This window comes from Bombyx mori, chromosome 3 (assembly GCF_030269925.1).
Source record: "Bombyx mori chromosome 3, ASM3026992v2".
In the NCBI taxonomy this organism is placed as follows: domain Eukaryota; kingdom Metazoa; phylum Arthropoda; class Insecta; order Lepidoptera; family Bombycidae; genus Bombyx; species Bombyx mori.
In genome coordinates this window covers 8,003,046-8,025,240 of record NC_085109.1, presented here as the reverse complement: position 1 = coordinate 8,025,240, position 22,195 = coordinate 8,003,046, and the positions used below count along the sequence as shown (strand labels likewise).

Genomic DNA, 22,195 nt, shown 5'->3' with positions numbered 1-22,195 from the left:
CTACGCGAGCGTATCCTTCGCCGGCTACTCATCGAATAGCCGAAGGAGGCGTGTCCCGTTAGTGCCTGCGTCGTCTGGCAGATGAGACGGCAAGCGGCAAGACTACGCCTCGATTGAAGCCTCCCCGCTCCAATTTCCGTCTTGCCGGGACGGTTCCCCATGGAGCGGAGGTCACCTAATTACATACAATCCGCAACGAGTGCCTCGGCCTCCAGGCCCCAGGGAGGCGTTCCGGCGAGCACGCACGCCGCCTTTAACGAGACGGTGCGGTACCCGTGAACCACCCCGGACGTGATCTCAGGCTGCGGACGTTGCAACGCCGTTATCGCGGGTCAGGACGTGACGCCACATGGACCTCCAGGCGCAGCCTTCGTATACTGCCGGCAACGAAGGAACCTGTGTAACCTAACCTAACCAATGTAATATTTTAAAATTTTGAACACCCGTTCTCCTTTCCATCATTGATTCAAAAGTTCTAGTAACCGATATAATCCAGCTTGGTAAGTTTAATAAAGTTTTGTTTTACCAAACATGTATATCGTTCTCTTAGTAAAATTGTCAATGGGAAGTAGGACTTCGACGTTTTGTCAAATTGATATATTTCATTTTAGTTTCATCTACCAACAGGTAAACAACAAACAGAAAAACTGATCATTCAGCCATTTAGATCAAATCATCGTACATCTCATTACTAGTTATAGACATCTTAAATCGAAGTCATTTTGAGTTCTCGTTTTTTTATAAGATTGTTCTTGAACATGTGATATTTAGGGATGTCCATGCATTTATTATACGAGGGCATAGCCATATTTGGGACATTTTCGAATACATGACCAATATAAATATCAATTTAAATTTAGGGCTTGGTTGAGCCTCTAATGTCGTATGGCTGTCGACAAAAAAAAAGCTATTGTTATCAAATTATTACCTCCATATTATTGAATGTTTGGGAAATAAAAAGGCAAAGGAGTTTTATTACTTTTATTTACTTATATTTTACTTTGCTTTGCTATTAAGTATGATACCATCATATTTCTGTTGGAACCACTTCATAGCATCTTCCTTTGTGAGGCGGTGGGGAAATCCCACTTTTCCTGTCTTACGCCTTCTGTGTGCTACGTTGAAACCTGTAACCAAAATCACGCATATTGTAATGAATAGGTGCAAAATAATAGTGAAATTTATCATGTAATTTATCATATTACCAAAGTATGTATATCATCATTTTAGATTTAGAGGAAATAAACTTTTCTCTCATAATTTTTTTTTCAATGATAATTTAATTTTGCACACTTTTTACAGAATGAAGGTACATTTAAAGATGACAACATTCCTGAACAAGTATGCTGCACTTTTTAGCAATGCGATCATGACAACAATGGTCACAAAAAATTTAATATTATAACTTTAATCTTCACTGAACTTAAATTCAGTCAAACAAACTTAATCTTAATCAATAAAAGTCAATGAGCCTCCTGAATAACATTTTGAAAAATTTAAGTTATTTCCATATATTTCTTGTTCATTTTTATCTCTAAGTGTCATAAAACACTTAAATTTAATTTATAATTTTCTGATTCTTTTACTATTTTATATTACATATCTAAATATATATATAAAAGGTGGGTTGACGATGCTGATGTCTATGGGTTCCAGTAACACCAGTATATACATTTATAATGATATGGAATATTTCAGAATTAAAACACAATAAAAGACTTGCGTTTTCTGTGACATAATAAGAAAGCAACATTTAAACTTGATAAAAAAATTAAACGTTATTATTATACTATACAAAACTGAACTCTTTTTCCATTGCATGACAGACAGATGAGTGAATCCATCTATGAAAAGTCTTCTTTAAAACTAAAGTTTTAAAGGTTTTAAATGATAATGGTTTTTCTTTACATATACACTTTTTTTCTTACTTGGGTGGATGAGCTCACAGTTTACCTAGTGTTAAGTGGTGACCCAAGTTCATAGGCATCAAGAACGTAAATGCTCTCACCCACCTTGAGACTTGAGAGTTCTATGGTCTGTTTTTACGTTTGCCACACCCTTCAAATCGGAACGCATTACTAGTTCACGACAGAAATAGGTAGGGTGGTGGTACCTACCCCTGCCGATTTACAAGACATCCTTCCAGTAATTACATAAATTACGATTTTTGCAAATTTCATTTTTATTACACAATATTATTCCTTCACTTTAGAAGTCAATCGCGAACATTTGTTAAGTAAATTTCATTAGAAATATTGCTCCCTGCCTGCAAGATTTGAACACCAACACTCAAATGCATTTGTCATCTAATTCTTTAGGCAATGAAGACCAAAAAATTATCACTGTTATTTTAGGGAATATTTAATATATTTCTTAGGGAGCACACCAGATAACAGATTGTTGTAAGCTCAAGGCCACTCTGCATTAAATGTTTATTGCCTCGGTTCATCTGAAAATTTAATAATGAACTACTGATAATAATATAGTGTAACTAACCTGGCCGGCCAAGTACGACGTAAAAGTCCAGTCCATAAATTCCAATTGAGGGATCGTACTTGATACCCAAGTCAATGTGTTCTTGAATACCGAAGCCAAAATTACCCGTGGCGGAGAAGTTGTCACGCCGCAATTCATATTCTCTGACCTAAGTAAATAAAAAATTGTTTTCTTTTTATACAATTGCTAACAGATACATTCAATCATATTAATAATGTAAATGGTTAGATGATCTATGTATAGGGTATTAATAAAGTATTATTTACAGAAGCCAGGCTCCTCTCATTTAATGTCAAAGGGCCCAAGATTTATGAGAATACTATGAGACAAGATAAATTTCAGCCAGGACACCAGCCAATAACAAATTATAAAATAACATCATGCAGGTAAAGAATCAAATTTAGGCATGGTTACTTCTCTTCCAAGTTATTAATAAAAATGGCAATTTTAAATAAATTTAAGCTTTGAAACAAATACATCGGTAATATCTGCTATTGTGCTTTTTACAACAATAACAAAAATGTCATTTCTTTAAGTAATCTAAGCAGTAAATATTTAGTGCTTAGAAGTTGCAATTGGAAATATTTAATTTGGCATGAATTTACAAAGAAATACATATAAAATGTAGATCTTGAACAATTCATGCAATTTCTAAATTTCGATTTCTTTGAAAATACTTACTTTCAAACCCCTCTCAAGGATTTCTTCTGCTTTAGCTCCTCGGACTGTACAATGGACAGCAATCTTTTCATTACGACGGATACCAAAAGACCGCACTGTATACCTAGCCTTGGAAAATACAGGCTGTTGTCCTGTGAGTTGCTCCAACACCTGAAAATTTAAATTAAGCACTAGTAAACTTCATTCTCGTGTTTTATGGATTGTGTTAGTTTTTGAAATCATTAAATTATAAGCCAGTCTGTTTTCAGTTATTACTTATTTAACTTTATCCACAAGGGTACAGTAGTGGCCTACATGCCAAAGGCATTCTGTACCCACCAACCAAAGAGTAGAGTACAAAGTTACATAGCTTTAGTAGAAAAAAAGGTATGTCAAGTTTTATCTTTAGTAAAATTTATGTAGTAACTAAGAACAGCTGGCCAGTGTGTTGGTAGCTCTTTCTTACACCATAAAGTTGACTCTAGACAATTGCCAATTAAGTGGTTAATAGAGCCTGTAGATAACATGTTAATCCCAGCACATACCTTGACAAACGAGATTGTAGGTTTAATTATTCAAACAAGAGCACTACCTATCTAACTCTAATAAACAAGAATCTTAGTTTCAAGATATACTGTAAACAAGCAAGGATAGTCTTGTGCTTAAATGCTTGTGTAAACATTGGGAATAATTGTTACTATGGCCACAAGCCATACAATAAAATTCAATTTTACAGAAGATTCTTCGTGTAGGTCCTGAATAAGTCATGCAGGGTCTTAACATAAGATACATATAATGTTAAATCATTCAAATTCACTTCTAGTTATAAAAAAGTTAATTTTCTTGATGTTTTCCTTATGATGATAAGTGTCATCGTCATCAGAAACAAACAGAAACACAAATTTTTTCCATGTCATAGATAGACTTGGAATTTAGGTGATCAAAAGATGACTCCGGGTCTGGACTGTTTACGAACGTAATTTTTTTTTCATTAATCATGCTCTACAATTTCATTGTTTGTAATAATTTGTACTAACCTTGGCGGCACGAGTCAGCCTGTCACCGGATTCACCAACACATATGTTCAAGCAAAGCTTTCTGATATGAAGATTCCGCATTACATTTTTAGAATTATCCTTCGGAACCTTCTTCTCCTTTTTATCTTTCTTCAACGCAGGCGGTGGTACACGCTGCAAATTAACATTATGGTCAGCTTTTAACTTACACTTTTACAAACACAATATTACCTAGGTTATGCCGAAACTAAAAGCCAGGAGGTAAATCTAGAATACGATTATCCACAAAAATAGAATATATGGGATATAAATTTTACTTCAACCCATTGTTTTAAAGATCTAGTCTCGTTCAGTTATTAATTTATAGAATGATTTTCTCGGATTATATTTATACTGAAGAGATGAACACCCACCGCCATGATTACAACTTTTCAAAAAGACAGAGTAGTACAAAGAGAATACAGAACAGACAAATGACTGATGACAGGTGAACACATGGAAGTTGACAAAGTTAGTGTCAACGTCAAAAATAGAAAACTTGAAGCCTAAACAACTTGATTAAATTGGCGATCAACGATTACCTTGATCCGGCCTGAAACTGAACTTTTTAATTCATATTTTAAAGCAGTTAAGAACATAATTTAGTCCACGGTTTTTAGTTTTTGATAAAAAAAAAACGAAGTTAAATTCTAGATTTAAAGCTCAAGCTGTAGAGCGTGTATAAAGAATTAGATATGTATATCGAAATCCATTTGAAAAAAAAACCCTCAAACTCTAACAAACAGTTTAAAGGGACAAAATATGCGGTAACGAGATGTGTACTGTGTAGTATTGTGCTTTTCTTCATTTTTCGTCCTTAAATCAAATTTCTCTTGAAATAGGGAATGCTGTGTATAAGAGAAACGACCTCTTCACCAATTATATATTTTAAATAATATATTTAATAGAAAAACCAATATAATATATATTATTTTTATAATCTTCATTAAAAATAAAATTTAACACAGTTAATATGTTACTGCCATCTACAGGACAAAGGAGAAACTAATAACAAGCCATCTAGTGGCCGACGCCCATAAACAGAATGCGTTTATGAGGAACGATCTAGCTCGCTTTCTCCCACTCTCTCAAGATCGAGTGGTTTGCGAGACGCTCTCTATTTCGCTGTCTATTTTCTCACTTTCGCTCGTCCTAAATTGTATCTTTTCTCTCCAGATGTAACGAATCTGTCGCGAATTAAATTTTACTTTCAACGCGCCTAAAGAAATTTCACTTAAAAAATCATCGAATTTTGTTATGAGAATATCTACTTAATGAGTAAGGTGACACCCTGAAGAAAAATATTCTAAAAGCAGATGTTGTCCACAAAAATTTAAATGTAAAAAAATAATCTCTAAATAGTCAAATAATAAAATCGCACTGAGAAAAAAGTTTTAGAACGAATTACACTTATTTATTCAATTAATCCCATCTTCTTAATGCCGGCCACTCACATGCGCATGTGAAGGGCCGTCAAACATTCATTCGCAAACTTAGCGGCTGTGCAAATGGGTTCGGTACTCAATTTGCGAACCCGTTTGCGCTTCCTCCTACACTTGTTTACGAATGTCTCACGAATTTCTCCTCCTTTTTAATTCGTCAATAGAACATTGAAGAGAAAAAGAGTTTTGAATTCTTTCCCAGACATCATTAACAGCCATGCTGTTTTTATGGGATTTCTTTTAATGAAGATATGTACACAGTAGACGTCACGATCTATGAAAATAGCGAAACGTCCGTTGCCTTCGCAATCCTGGGCGCAACTGGTCACACGAATGTGTGGGAGACTACGCGAAGGATCGCGGTTCGCGCCCTTTGATGTCTGTTAAAAAACCGACACAGCTTGGAAAACCACGAATGCAGCGAAAACTTCGCATAATCATTTATTTGCAAATGTCGTCCTACACTTGCGGGTTTGCGTATTCGTGCGAATGTGAGTGACCGGTGTAAGGCAAAGCAATCTTAGAATGAGTGTTAGAAAATTATCCCAACCTTATTGTAAAATTCAGTCTAAAATACAGTCTCGCAAGACTTTGTCAGTGACTATTAGCAAAAGATAGACTGGTGCTTTCAAATTAGTTTCGAATTAGAATCATTTTAAATTTGATAAGCATTCCCTCTTAATTTGACCCTTGTTTGACCTGTAATGTCAGTATCATTTTCCACTCGACACACACCAACGCTCGAAACATACAGATAAAAAACGATTTTTCGATGCTGAATGGAATTTATTGACTTCAATTCCGATCACTGAATCACAATCGCTATTTACAGTAGGAAGCGCATTTTAATAATAGGGATTTTATGACCTGGTTACTAAGACCTTTAAGTCATGTCTTATTTTAATTCATATTCTTATTTTTATAAAAAATTATAATATGAAATGAAATGAAGATAATTAATTTGAGACATTAATCAACTGGGATGAAATTAAACGAAATGAGATGAGATGATATGGGATGAAATATTCTCATTAAAATGATGGTTATTTACTGAGATTTTTCAGTGGACTTTTTGTAGGATCCCGATAAGTTACGTCCAGCGGCTTTGTTTAATTTTCCCACATTTGTGCACTTTCACAGATATTAAACAGCTAATAAATCACCGCTATTACAGATTTAATCCAGAAGAAACACTAAATAAACAAAATAAAACAAATTACACAACTTCACTCCTCGCGTTCCCGCCAAAATGTCTAACGAAAGTGCAACACAGCTGATGCCACAGATTACCTTAAAATAATGACAACTTGTTGTGACACGATCCGGTGTCACTGTCATTTTAAAACTGCAGTTATTTCCACTGAAGTATGAAACCTATATTTCTGACTTCGGTGGCAGTTATGAATCGCGCCATTTAGGTAAGCAACACAACTTTTAGCTTGATCATTTCACGTATAAATATATATTTAATTATTAAAATAAAATTTAAAATTCGTTGTTGCGCAGACGATGTCCCAATCTATCACTTGTTGAGGAGTTTCAAAGCCTAAAGACACCATTCAGAAATTTATGAATAAATGGCCAAGGTAAAAACTTAATACCCGGAGGGTCGTAAGCCCGCAGAATAAGAAAAACTAATATAACAACCCTTATTTTTTAACATTCTTATGCTCACGTCGATATAAATTCGGCTGATCGAAAAATATGCTTTTTTTTATTGCTTAGTTGGGTGGACGAGCTCACGGCCCACCTGATGTTAAGTGGCTACCGGAGCCCATAGACATCTACAACGTAAATACTGCCACCCACCTTCAGATATGAGTTCTAAGGTTTGAAGTATAGTTACAACGGTATCCCACCCTTCAAACCGAAACGCTTTACTGCTTCACAGCCGAAATAGGCAGGGTGGTGATACCTACCCGTGCGGACTTTCAAGAGGTCCGACCACCAGTAATTACGCAAATTATAATTTTGCGTTTTGATTTTTATTACACGATGCTATTCCTTCACCGTGGGAGTCAATCGTGAACATTTGTTAAGTACGTATTTCATTAGAAAAATTGGTACCCGCCAGCGGAATTCGAACACCGATACATCGCAAGATACGAATGCACCGAACGACTTTGCCAAAAAAAAATACAGTTTATTGAAGACGATTCAATAAACTGTATTTTTTTTGGTAAACGAATTGTATTAATTTGTCAGTCGTGTTATAAATTATCTTGAGCACAGCTAACTCGGCATTTTAATGAGAAAACAGCACCGTGTGCAAAGAAACGTAACGTCTATGAAGATTGATAACTTTACAAATTATTGCTACGAGACGGTAGTTAACGTAATAATTTAAGTTTGACGAGTAATATCTTAGTCCCAATAAATATAGACGAATACTGAGGTATAGTCATCCTTATTTGACGAAAACAATAATAATTGTGATGTTCGAAATATCAGTATTTTATTAGATACGAAAATACTTTTTTTAAGTAAGCAACTACGACATTACGTTACTTTGTTCAGTCGGTTTTAACAGCTACAAACGGTTTAATTTAATTTGACATACATTGAATTATTATTTTTATTATTTATTATTACCTTTACACTACAGATACCTACGTCACCGTTATATTTAAAAGACAACACAAAATGGAAGCAATACAGAAAACGAAACTCTCAATACCTAAAAAGTATCGACGGTATTATTGTAAAGTGTGCAGAATTTACGCAAACTCAGACGTCCAGTTGAACCAACACTTAGAAGGAATTCGACATCAACACAGAAAAGTAATTTCTCGTTCAAGCGAAACCTGTAAACATTGTACTTTAGACGAAAACCGGTGCAATCTCCTTTTTTATGTTCCCGCTTTTATTATAATTATCATAACGGTTTTTCTTACGTGTCGTTATTGTTTAGTTATGTTTGTCAATTGACCATTCATGCAGCTATGTGTATGTACTTGCGTAGATATATAAAATTAAATCAAGCTGTTTATGGAACCTCAAATTTCGCGCCATTATTTCAATTGGCGGAAAAGTAGTCCCCAAGCGTTCACGGCTTCTATGCGCACGAACGAACGCGCAGAACAATGAGGTAGCAGCCATTTTATGTCGGTGTTAAGAAAAACATAATTCGAATGGCCAATCTTAACGAAATTGTGTAATTAGTGATATAATTTATGTGATTCCACATACACATCTATAATAGGGCGTTTCGTAACATATGTGAGTAAAAACAAAGCTTAGTTATACATATGTAGCCTTATTATTTAACTTTGGGCGCGAGGAACTCGAAACATTTTGCATAAATAAAGCATAAAAGTTATTGAAATGCCATTTTCGACATAAAAACTAATGATCGTTGGTTGTATTATCAATAAAAATGAGTAGGTATTTGAAGAATGTATTGTGTAAAATCAACAAAAAGTTATTTTTTATAGTCCGCAAATTTTGCAAATTACTTATCTATTAGCTATGAGACGATTATTCTCTGTTAATGTGACATAACTTTCACAAAATATGTAAATATAGGATTTTTAGTTTTGTTTACATACGAGTTATTGTGTTCGGTAGTAAATTACTTGGCGTTTGACAACCGGCGTCGCGCAGCCTCGTTCTAAAGTTGGGGACAAAATTCAATAGCAAATTGGCCATTTTATTGATGGCCGGGGGGAGGTTGGGTGGAGACGGTTGGTGAGCTTCCGCCATTATATTACCAAGGATTTTTTTGCTTTTCCCGTGTTTTTGTTTACATTTGTTTATCTTGTACAATGTCCATATAAACTTAAACAAATTTACGATATATTATGAATTAATAAATCTGCCTAAGTACGATATTTATTTATATTGTAGTGCGTTTTACCTTAAATACATTTAATTAATATTATTATACGTGTTTGTCTTTATACTTAATTAATATATAAATGCATGCCAAACTACAATTAAGCATGTGAACTATTCACAAATCCTTTTTAAAAGTACCTAGTGAACTTAAAATTGTAATTAGACATAAAGTAGGTATGACAGCATACGTAGTAGGCAGTAAGTAAGTTGGTAGGTATAATGCGTATAGCTTTTGTAAAATCATTTCCATAATTTTGTTTTTGATTAAATGCAAGCATGTTTTTTTTAACTGCATACACTTTTTGTCATATTATAGGTAATTGTAGTTTAGGATTCATACTTAATACCTATAAATGTAAGTAGATATGTACCTATTTTTTTTATTAACGTGATACTTCGAATAAATAATACACGTAAAAAAATTGAAATAAATGATGGCCCTTTACCTACGACTGTTTCTCCAAACTATAATGTTACTATTAGTAATAAATAAATCGGAAAGGAAAATCAAAATTAGGAAGTTAGGGGGAAAAAAGTAAAAACGAAACAATAGGTAATAACTTGATTGCGGTACACAATAAAACTAACAAACAGTAAACCTACATTGTCTTTTCTTATCTTCCTGCAATAACTTTACTAGTATCTCAAATTGTACTTTGGTCTAATTCAACCTGGATGACAGCTATCCTATTTTATGTTACCGAATTGTAATAATAATATATATATTTTTTTTATTAAGCCAATGTACAATAATAATTTTCGAAAAACGAGTATCTACATATTGAATTAATTGTTTTAATTTTGAATAACCGGATATCTATTATTTTCTTTTTATCTTTATCGATCTATGGTGTGATCTATGGTAGTGGAAGCAAGGGTCACTAACTTTTATTAAATATATAGTAAGATGTCGCCACTGTACCACAAATGTGAATTTTAACATTTTAATCTTTTTAATATATTTTATTTTAATACTATTTTTACTAAGCTATAGTAAAAATTGTTTTTCACTTGTATAATATCAACTTCAAGCACTAGTAGCTACAGTGTATAATGTGAACCAAGGCGATCGAAGGCTAACGATTGAAAGAGTGGACGATTCAACGATAATATCGTTCCGAACGAACGAATGCTTATTTTAATTTGCGATCGGCATCTAGGTACCGCAATTATTTAGTTCCTCAAAGCACAATAAACCGATACGATTGCTGATTCTCAAGTAAATGTTGGATTAGAAACTACATCTATTCAGAGAGCTAGCGAAAATTTGTAAACAATATTCTCATTTTGGAAAATAAATAACTGATTTTTGTGTTATGTATAATTCAATGTTGTTCACTAACATACATTCAATGTATATAGCTTTAATACCTCCTAGCGGGTATAAATGTTCATCAACATTATCTGTAATTTATTATTACAAATGATTATATTATTAATAAGTCAGTGCCGATTATTATATATATGTAAGTACTGACACACCAGGATCCAATGTACTAGTTAAGTGTTACGATTTATTCTAAATCGTAACACTTAACCGAAACACCGTATTTACAATATTTATCAAATATAAACATTAAAAATGTTCAATGAGTTCTGATCAAATGGTAAATCTACCAAGTATATATTTGTTATTCAAGACCTTGTGCGAACAGCGAGAACACCTCCCAAATGAGAAAGGCCGTAAGCATGTGCTCCCCGCCCTGTTCAAGTAGCATCCACTTTAATGGCACTTGGATATTGGTTCAATCCGGTTCAGGTACTTCCAGAAGCAACTATGCACAGTCAGTCCTCGCATCAGCCAGATGGTGAGGTTTCGATCATAATCACCCAGTCCCAGAGGACCAGATTAGCTGCCTTTTGGTCTGAGGACCGGCTAAACTATCACGCCTTCGGTACGGAATATTCGTCAATTACTTTTGCGCTCAGATAGCTCTAGAACGGGGACGAACCACATCGCCGACATAGAGGTCTGCTTGCCAATGGTAATTAGCAGCGAGTCCTTCTACCTCTAGGGTCATGGCTCACATCTTCGCCAACGCGAAATCCAACTACTTTCTACACTTAAGGCCAAAGTACTCCAATTGTATTCGTCCACAACGTGGACTCCTCTTTCACGATGTGGGCTTGGTCAAATGATCCTCCTGTACTAGAAACCACAAGGCCTGGGATTTACTAAATGGCAATTATCTTCGACGAGACTCAACCTCTTATATTAACATCGCCGAGTCAACTTCTGGGGGTCCAGTATCACTTATAAGAAGGCGGTGAAGTGTCAGGTCTCTTTTCTTCACATCGATGTTGCTAAACCGGGGAGAAAGGATTTCGCCACCCCACCCTCTCAGAATTCTGTCTCATTACGGGCATCAGTCTCTTACAAGTAAGCGACGAAGGGTGTTTAATGGATTCACCTCCGAGATTCTACCTCGCCACTCCAACACGTGAATTAATGATACGGAATATCTTCAAACCCACAAAATCCATATTGCAATGTGTGTAAGCATGGGTATAGTATCATTCCCAACCTTCAGGTTGGGAAAGTTGTTATAATAATACAATTGAGACTTCAACTTTATGTCTCAAGGTGAAAGTAACGTTTAAGGGCACGAACCGCTACCAACAATACGATACGAACTGAAAAGTGAGTTACTAGTGTAGTGCTAGTGCAACACAGGGAATAATTGTGCATATTAGATACTAGGGAGTACGAAGGAATCAGTTCGGACGTTATTATCGGTTACTTTTTTTTTGTGATTGAAAGATTACTGGTGGCCCGGAGGCCTTTCCAGTTTCACCAGGACAGGTGGGCGAGCAAAGGCTCAGCCAGGAGGGGTGGGATTTGCTAACAACTGCCCGAGCGCCTCCGAAGGAGACCTAACAACTCAAGAGCAATTGCTTCGCAAATGAATCTACTACCGGATCGGAATCGCGACCCACTGAGAAGATCCGACGAGAAACTCAGCGGGCTGATGCATGAGTTAGGTTGCACGTCGACCTCTTTGTCGAGTTCGACGAGCACGGTTACCGGGGTTCCTCAACCTGCTCCTAGTGTTAGAGCTGAAGGTATCTAATGCAAGAGTTATTGGATCGGATGGAACCATCGGTTACTATCGGTCACTGCTAATTACATAAAAAATCAGCGATATGAATAGAAGAAAGTAAGAATAGCAGGTCCGATTGTTAGTTTGAATCGAAAAACGAGCGCTGTAGGTACGCCAATAAATATTTTTATTTAAAAAAAAAAACGTGTTCATTATAATTGAATAGAGCCGTATTCAGCTTGAGACCTACTTACCTAATCTGGGGAGCTAACAGCTTAGGAATCAGAAAAGTAAGTGAGGAAATGCTTCTTTCTGCGAATAGATAATGGAGTGAAATAGTTGAACTAATTCGAGAACACTGGGTGCATGTAGGTACATGAAAGTATATTGTATGTTAAATACAAAAAGTATGTTGCCTCGCAGGAGACGGTACACCCTGAATTCTGATGTTCTGTAGTGTGTGCTATTGTAGTATCCAGAACATTAATCTGCCTGCTCCAAAAGTCATTCGGTTTGTGAACCGACGACAAAATGAAGTATTTGTCAGCAACATGTTGACAGAATATAGTGTTCGCTTGCCCATTAGTTTTTGTGCATCGTAGTATTTCGAGACTAGGCGGCAGCTCGGTACGCAGATGACCCCTTTGCTAGTTATAGTACAACAAAACTGCATCTTATATGCAAACAAACATGTTTAAAAGAAAAATCTTTTAAAATTATGTTTGACAGAACTTCAACAAATTACCAGAAATTTATACTAAAAAATTATAGATGTATCAGTGGGCTTTCCCCACGTGCGTCTATACTCAAGGATAGATCTTTAAAACCGTCTAAACAACTTACGGATGGTTTATCTCGTCTGGATCTATAACATGTATAATGGGTACCTGCGAACTTAGAAATAATCTTGTCTACAACAAAGTATTTGAAAATCTCATTCAACCGAATTCTGACACTGTAAATTAAAACAAAACCCGCGTGGAGCGAAGCTCTAAAATCCGAAAGTGTATGTAGTAAAAATTTTATAACATTTTATCCTTAATTCTAATGAGTAAGTGAGAACTAAAAGTATCCCCATTTACTAAAATCGTTCAACGAACGAACGATGTCATTATGATACGTAGCTAGTAGGGTGTTAGCCGACCCTATGCCTTTTCCGCGAACTCGCTCCATTTACTGATCGCGGAAGAGCGATGTGGTTGTTAAAAAAGGTGTACTGATACTAGGATTTATTGTAGACAACTTTATACCTACTAAAACAATTGAGACCTACGTTATATTATATCAAAGTGCACATTATCATTCACATTTTGGTGTCTTTGGTAGATGACGGATACCCGATATTCACTTAACATTCAGCGAGTTATGAGCTCGACTTCTCATTTAATAATATGTATTAAAAAATATCATATACTTTTAAAGACTTCTAAAGATGCTTCAAATGTTCCATGTGAATTCGATTACTTTTTATCCCTCGTCTGTCTGTGTGTAGAGTGCCTCCCTTAATACGTTATAACCAGGTGCAATGATTTATAACAAACACTTATGTTCCATATTTTATTTATACAACGAAATAATAAAAGGGTATATAGCATAAAAGTATAAGTATATGTATGGCATAAAGGTACCACGAATCTAAAATGTCAAGTTATCATCATACCTTGATTATTATAACGTAAGATAGCATTAATTTGCTACGCTAACTATCTACTAATAATGAATGTTTCGGAAAGTTCAATGGTGTTGATTGTTGTGCATAACAAATGATGGTTTGCAATTCAAGTCTCGTTAAATTTTTTTAGAACGAAAAAGGTGACTTGATTCCATTAAACAACTCGTTTTTGAAAATTTATAATTTTAAAGTCGTACAAAACAAACAAATCATTGAGATTCCTTATTTATTTGGATGAATAGGTAATCGCCAGACCGCTTACGCATTAATAGCTGCAGACAGGGCATGTCCGAGTTTAACCGAATAAAACTAGCCTACGCGTTAGTAGCTGAAAACAGGGCATGTCGGAGTTTAATCGAATAAAACTAGCCTACGCGTTAGTAGCTGAAGACAGGGCATGTCGGAGTTTAATCGAATAAAACTAGCCTACGCGTTAGTAGCTGAAGACAGGACATGTCGGAGTTTAATCGAATAAAACTAGCATACGCGTTAGTAGCTGAAGACAGGGCATGTCAGAGTTTAATCGAATAAAACTAGCCTACGCGTTAGTAGCTGAAGACAGGGCATGTCGGAGTTTAATCGAATAAAACTAGCCTACGCGTTAGTAGCTGAAGACAAGGCATGTCGAAGTTTAATCGAATAAAACTAGCCTACGCGTTAGTAGCTGAAGACAGGACATGTCGGAGTTTAATCGAATAAAACTAGCCTACGCGTTAGTAGCGGAAGACAGGATATGTCGGAGTTTAATCGAATAAAACTAGCCTACGCGTTAGTAGCTGAAGACAGGGCATGTCGGAGTTTAATCGAATAAAACTAGCCTACGCGTTAGTAGCTGAAGACAGGGCATGTCGGAGTTTAATCGAATAAAACTAGCCTACGCGTTAGTAGCTGAAGACGGGGCATGTCGGAGTTTAATCGAATAAAACTAGCCTACGCGTTAGTACCTGAAGACGGGGCATGTCGGAGTTTAATCGAATAAAACTAGCCTACGCGTTAGTAGCTGAAGACAGGGCATGTCGGAGTTTAATCGAATAAAACTAGCCTACGCGTTAGTAGCGGAAGACAGGATATGTCGGAGTTTAATCGAATAAAACTAGCCTACGCGTTAGTAGCTGAAGACAGGGCATGTCGGAGTTTAATCGAATAAAACTAGCCTACGCGTTAGTAGCTGAAGACAGGGCATGTCGGAGTTTAATCGAATAAAACTAGCCTACGCGTTAGTAGCTGAAGACAGGGCATGTCGGAGTTTAATCGAATAAAACTATCTGTCGCTCAGCAAAAAGCGTCCAAGCCGATGAGACAAATCAACCGAGGAGGGCAAAGGACAATCTGTACGCGTTTTACACAGAGCGAATGCTTGGCATACCCCTTACCAAGTTATCAATAAAATTCTGACAGATAACGTTCCCTTTTTCTGTAATGCGTTTATAAGGTCTTTAAGGTTTATAAGGTTTAGGTTTTAGCTTTTAGGTTTATAAGGTTTGTAAGGGTTATAAGGTAAGGAAGCAGTTGCCTCTTTCCCGAGGGCAGACAGTGAACTAATAGAAAATTTCCTGCGTCCGTAGCACAGTGGTGTCTGAGTATTTTTGAACAGTGAACAGTTTTTGTTTTAGGTGGGAGCCGTCAAAAATGGGTGCATTAGACTGAAATCGCCATTAGTTTCCCGGCACATTGGGGCATGGGCGTCGGGGGAGTGGCGCGGGGCGTGGGCGTCCCTGTGCCACCCCCCGGCGACCTACTCGCCACTATCTCAATGTTTGAACAACAGATCAAAGCTGAACCCATGAGGTGAGAGTCAAAAGAGATTTAAATTAAGCTGTGATAACAGAACAACCAAGAAACTCCGTCAGTATTTTCTTAAGCATAGATGGGCAACGCATAGATACTACGACATGAATTCTGTTCCTTACACCTATATCTTAAAATAATCGATGTCTCAATTCATTTTAAACCTTTCAAGCCGAACTACATGATTGTTGAATAATATCCCACTTATTAACAGAGTTGTCAGTAGGTGGCTACTCGAGCAGGCTGATACAGTCACTAGTTACCGAAATTAATTAATTTATTTTATTTATTTGTTTGGGGAATTTTATTACACACAGGAATTGCTACATCGGAATTGTTAGATGAGGCCGTCAGTGCAAAACTGGCATAAGCTTATCATAGTTACTAACTACTACCATACTATGGAGGCAATTAGGTTTGAATTTTCATGAATTTGAATTTGAGTAAGCAAAAAAAACAATCTCCGCAAAAATAATGTTTACAAAGCTATCTGTTATCTATGGATGAAACTATGGATAGGCCGGTTTTGCTTACAAATTTATTATATTTAAAAAAAATCCAATATACGTCATATAAGCTTGAATATAAAAAAATGTGGGTTAGGCCACTTTTGCGCTGATGGCCTCAGATATCTGCCTCAAGATCACACTACGAATTCACCAGGTTTATTATAGAGTGGTCTTTGTTTCAGCTTCTACTCTCATCCCCATCATGCCCACTCTGGTCCCCCTTCAATAGTCCGTTCAGACTCAAACCAAGGCATAATCAACATGCATCATCAACAACATCAAGAGGATTCCAAGGATAGCCTCATAGTGCAGCAGCAAGTTCAGCATCAACAGGATCTCTTGGAACAACATCAGCAACAGCAACAGGAAATGCAACAAGATGATGATGTGAGCTATTTTAAAAATGCACCAACATTACTTTTTGTTATAAACATTACATTACATTTATTCACCAGTACAGCTAAAAAAGTCATTTTTTATGAAAACAATAGTTTTTTGATTTCATTTTTGAATCCGGCTCTGGATTGAACTTCCTTCCGCGGTATTTCCCGAGTACTGTGCACTATAATATGACATGTCCTTCGTCAAACGAGGTTTGAGGAGAGTTCTCGGTAGTAGCAGCTTGTCTGTGTCCCAATTGCTGATCTTCATGCGCGAGCATAACCATCAGGACAGCTAGCTGTATGCCAAACTACGTAGGAAGACAATAAAAATAAGTTCAAGAAGTTTACCTATAAATACAAAAGTTTTTGTTAACGTATTTTAATGCCGTATTGGTATAATTTGTAAAACATAAATACCATATAATCTTTAAACCGTTTATGCTTTTCCTATTTAATAATAAATAATAATGTACGTACAGGGTGTCCTACTAAGTCTATATCAAGTGTAAGTGTATAAACTAAAAAAAACCCTACACTAATATGTACTTGAAAAATCTCTAAAGTGACACTCATAAAATCCTAAGTGCTGGGCGAATACTTTCCCGAATCCGTAAAGAGTAACAAAAGTAACTTTAATGTTGAATCAAAACATTCCTTTTTTCGTCCAAAAGAAAGATAGGAAAGATTAACTTTAAATTTTAAATCTAAGTTCACGTATAAGTCTAATAGCCAAGGCTTTTCGTTTAGTTAATGTATTTTCTATGCGTATACAAGATGAAAAACGAATACATATATGGAACTAGTCTGGACAGAGTTAATGTTCTCTTGTTCACAAGCATTGTACTTACTATATCGAGAGATGGTTTAAGCGACATTTTTGCAACTTTACAGGAGAGTCATTTAAAGTTTAAATTTGGAAAAATATCATAACAAAGAAATTTCTTCCGCTATTTAAATGAAATAGACTTACTTGAACTTCAGTTAAAAAACATCGAACTAGTGATGCTAATGCCAAATAAAACGCACCTTTAATTACAAAGATAAATGTCGCTTAAACCAAATAGCCTTTCACCCTTCGATATGATTCGTCTGGGTCACCTCGATTAATTTAGTTCTCCCTATCAAAGCGAAAAACTAATTATTCCTTTACTTAAGTATATTCTCCGTATTTTGTAGTTGAGCTTTAAAGGGATGGATGACGATGGTGTAGAAATGGACATGGACAGTCGACAGTGTTCTCAGGTACACAAGCAAATGTAAATTATTGAATTAATTTGTTCCCAAGTTTGAATTTTAAAATGTTCCTTTTATTCGTAACAGGGAATGGGACTGGATATGGGATCGGTACAAACAAAATTGGAAGTGTCAAACGGAAGCGTTCAATCATCGCCACGGTCCAAGCCTCAAGCATGCAAAGTAAGTTTAGAAGTGAAATTGTATTAAGGGTTCGATTAATTAACATTATATTTTGTGCAGATTGACTTTAGTTGGTTGTTCTAGATAACTATCGGTGCAAATGATTGTTAGTTTTACGGACTATAAAAATAATTCCTCATTAAAATAACTTGTGTTTACCCATCAGTGGGCTTAGTGCGAGTTTTTTTACTTCGCGATCATGTAAAAGTTAACTCAAGTTTGTATGGAGCTGGAACAGCGCCCCTAGCGGCAAACGAAGGGAAGCTGTTCCAACTCCATACAAATTTGAGTATACTGGTGGTATTGAGTGCGCATAGACAACCCACCTTATGGCATTATGTCATTGTGTGTATAAAGTGTCCTGACTCGCTAGACGTCAAATCTTCGAATAGTATCCCTGTAATTTTCAATCTTGGCTAGTAATTAACGGCAGTTAGAAATGCAGAGTGGGTAGGCTTTTTTTTTCGACGACCTGTTAAAAGTCGGGGGAAGCCGCTGGATGCAGGCTACGCAAGACCGGTTATTGTGGCCAGCCTCGGAGGAGGCCTATGTCCAGCAGTGGACGTAGGTAGACTGAAAAAAAAACTTAAAAAGTTGAGAAAATTGATGAAGTAAATCGAAGACTGGTTGGTACAGCTGGTTAATTGGGGGAAAAATAGTTCGCAGTGACCGGATTCTTATACCCGTATCTCCTGTTTAATAGACTATTATTGTCAATAGAAATGACATCTTAATTATTTTGATTTAAAAAATCTATTATATAAAAATTTATTATGTTTTCTTCAGCGATTTTCTTACATGTTATCGTCGGTCCGGTTAAATTTATTGATACTAGTGGTCTCGTAGTAGTCGAAATTCGACTAAAATTAATTGAAATTTTATGCTTCAATATTATTATGGTTCTATTTTCAAATACTATCATACTTCAGTAATATAATCACAGATTTCGCCAAACCTGCACTATTGATAAATAATATTAAAAACAAACTATTATAATCAATTCTCAATTTGACCACAGACTTTAAACAATAACAAAAGTTTGATAATTGACAATAAACAGAGTCATAGATAGATTTCATACTTCATTGAACAGAGTATATTTATATTTAAGTGTTGTGTCAAATACATGGTAGTGTGTACCTATATATTGTTTTATTTATTTATTTAGTGTATTTTATATGCATAATTTAAAAAAAAATGCACTGCACTCCTCTATATTGTCTATAAGTGTGGGATATTTCATACTCCTCTGTCCGCGTAATTTTCGTAAAAAGGAGTACAAAGTTTTTGCTTCATGTTTTAATATATAAATACTCTCTCTGTTCCAGGTTTGCGGCAAAGTATTATCATCAGCGTCATCATATTACGTCCACATGAAACTTCATTCCGGGAACAAACCCTTCCAATGCACGGTAATGTTTCGCTAATATTAAATGCTCTGTCTGTTCATTTACGGCAGTAAATTGGTAGAAGAGTTTGCTGATGTAAATGATTATAGAAGTGAGATGGAAGTCTTAATACTACCGCTATCCTGTGGGCACGCACGATAGTTCGAGGCATATAAAGAGTAATGGTTATTATTAATAACCCACCAGCGTACTGTTGTGTCATTTATTTTTATATTCTAAGCACCCGTGACTTCGCCCGCTACGAAATGCAATTTTATATTAAAACATAAAAGTCGATACAGAAAACGAATTACATAAGGTAGTTTTAGGCGATTATACATATACCTGGCACCTGTAGTGATGGAAGACCAAAACTGGTGGTAGGACGCTTTGGGTAGATACCACCACCTTGTCTATTTCTGCCGTGAAGCAGTAATGCGTTTCGGTTTGAAGGGTGGGGCAATAGTTATATGTAGCGGAATTTGCGTTGTAAATGTCTATGGGCTCCCGTAACCACTTCATATGGGGTAGAATATGAGCTCGTTTGCCGAACTAAGAAATAAATAAAAAAATTTATTTAATTTTAATTTTATTCAACCCTAAAGACGTTTTACAGGTATGCGAGGCTGCGTTCTGCCGGAAGCCATATTTAGAAGTGCACATGAGAACACACACCGGTGAGCGTCCGTTCCAATGTGACTTATGTTTGAAACGATTCACACAAAAATCCAGCTTAAATACGCACAAACGCGTCCACACAGGTGAGTTTATCAGATATACCGACAGCCGACACGAGTATTAATAATCGCCATCGATAAATATGTACTTCGAACTACGCGAGAAAACACCATTGTATAAATACGATATTGACAGCTCCTCACGTGGCACCAAGCCCCTAGACATAAAATATATTTTTTTTAACATAAATCTAATTGAGGTTTTTCTTTCGCATTTTCTATTATTACCTACTTATTTAAGACGTTATTACGATCATTTATTAATTAAGTCTCTGCCCAAATACAGTTATTTCAAACATTAAATAAATGTTTTTGAAATCTAAGTGACTGTACCTAATCATGTACATGAAATAGGCGAAGACTTAATTAAGTTTCCAATAGTAAATTGACGATTTGATCTAATTGATTTTGGTACTCGTGCAGAACAGATATAGACTTATAATTGAATTATTCGCCATCAAAAAGAATAAATATTGACTATACTATAGTACAAAAACGTCACCACATATTATAATTTTAAAATATGACAATATTTTTGAAGAGATTTTAGCGTTTCTAAGATCTGACTCATATGTAGGTTCCGACGCGGTTCGGAAGTTACTTATTCGACTACAATAACTTCTGAATGTGATATTAATTCTTAGTTTACTGTTTTGATGTCGTTTATATGTAATCGAGACACAGGAGTGAAAACAACAAAATTAGCAATGAAAGTATTAATTCTGTTTTCGCCAGAATACCATACAAAATTTATAAGATTGTGCTAGAAGGTCTATTGCTTGTTTTATTGAATTGAATTTCATTTGAAATAGAACTTACATAATAGTTTTATTGGTAAGAAAATACAATATAAAACTATTATTTTAATATTACAATTATTAAAGTCGAGTCTGTTCTCTGCCAGTCCACTTTCAATAATGAAGTTATTTGTTATATTTTTCTCGGTTAATTATAAATTTATATAATTAAATATATTAGCTAATGTAATTTCCATATGTTTTTTGAACTTACAAAAAAAAAGTGCACAAAGCTTTGAAAGTCGTTCTTACTTTTGGCACCAAAAACTTAATTCACACATAACCACACGCCTTCGAAACATGGGATGGAGGTTTAGGATTTATTTGTAATAATATATGTTCGTTCGATATGGAAGTTACATTTCAGTGTTAGTTCATAAAAATGACTTTAGACGAACGGTACCATGAGGGGAATTGTTCTAGAAAAATCCAATATTAAAGTTTTATCAAAACCTCCTCCTGTTTCCGCGTGACCGAGTTAATATTGTTTTTTTTTTTGTTTCGTTTTTCACACTTATTTTTGACGCCCTGATATTATTAACACCTTTTTTTTTTCTTTTCATCGAATGATTTATGTTGTATTCTGGAGAAAGTATCGATCAGTCATTATATGTTCGCGCATTGTACGTTCGTCGCTTTTGCCTTAATAGGTTGGTTAATTTAAATGCTGTTATTATAATGATACCGTGTTGCATGTGTTGTTTTATAAGTTCCGCGTATCTCCGACCCGGAATTTCGAGTACCGAAAAAAAAACTTCTTTATAATTAAAACTGCGCTGAAGTAAATTAACTATAAATAGACTTCGGTATAAGGGAATGTGAATAGTTTTTGAGTTGCGTCCAGAGGCCAATATTAGTTCCTAATAGAAATCAGGGCGTATGGATGTTCTTAGCTATGAAAGGAAAACAGGGGGAGGTGAAGAACTCATAGTTGACGTAAACAAGCGAATTGCAACGAAATCGACTATGGGTTC

General features: G+C 35.5%; 2 protein-coding genes across 51 annotated transcripts in view; one reads left to right on the top strand and one right to left on the bottom strand.

The window, feature by feature from the left end:
* Nucleotides 1-22,195, top strand: part of LOC101737083 (zinc finger protein ZFP2) — a 37,419-nt gene that overhangs the window by 1,915 nt on the left and 13,309 nt on the right. For 4 of the 50 annotated variants that reach the window (XM_021351696.3, XM_021351697.3, XM_038020702.2 and 1 more), the window contains exons 1-10: nt 2,763-2,882; nt 6,828-7,071; nt 7,160-7,239; nt 8,259-8,872; nt 15,817-15,991; nt 16,683-16,887; nt 18,060-18,125; nt 18,204-18,299; nt 19,628-19,711; nt 20,304-20,448. In XM_021351696.3, the coding sequence (XP_021207371.2) occupies nt 15,882-15,991; nt 16,683-16,887; nt 18,060-18,125; nt 18,204-18,299; nt 19,628-19,711; nt 20,304-20,448 (706 nt within the window). In that variant the 5' untranslated portion in view covers nt 2,763-2,882; nt 6,828-7,071; nt 7,160-7,239; nt 8,259-8,872; nt 15,817-15,881. Of the gene's footprint in view, nt 1-2,756; nt 2,883-6,827; nt 7,072-7,159; nt 7,240-8,258; nt 8,873-8,900; nt 9,341-15,804; nt 15,992-16,682; nt 16,888-18,059; nt 18,126-18,203; nt 18,300-19,627; nt 19,712-20,303; nt 20,449-22,195 lie in introns of those variants that run through there. The other 46 variants (XM_021351703.3, XM_062675844.1, XM_062675895.1 and 43 more) reach the window with 30 other exon arrangements.
* On the bottom strand, nt 968-4,605 carry RpL11 (ribosomal protein L11). Its single transcript, NM_001043750.2, is given in 5 exon segments — nt 968-1,127; nt 2,497-2,644; nt 3,178-3,327; nt 4,194-4,346; nt 4,586-4,605. Coding segments are annotated over 5 exon segments (588 nt in total). The 5' UTR covers nt 4,592-4,605; the 3' UTR covers nt 968-996.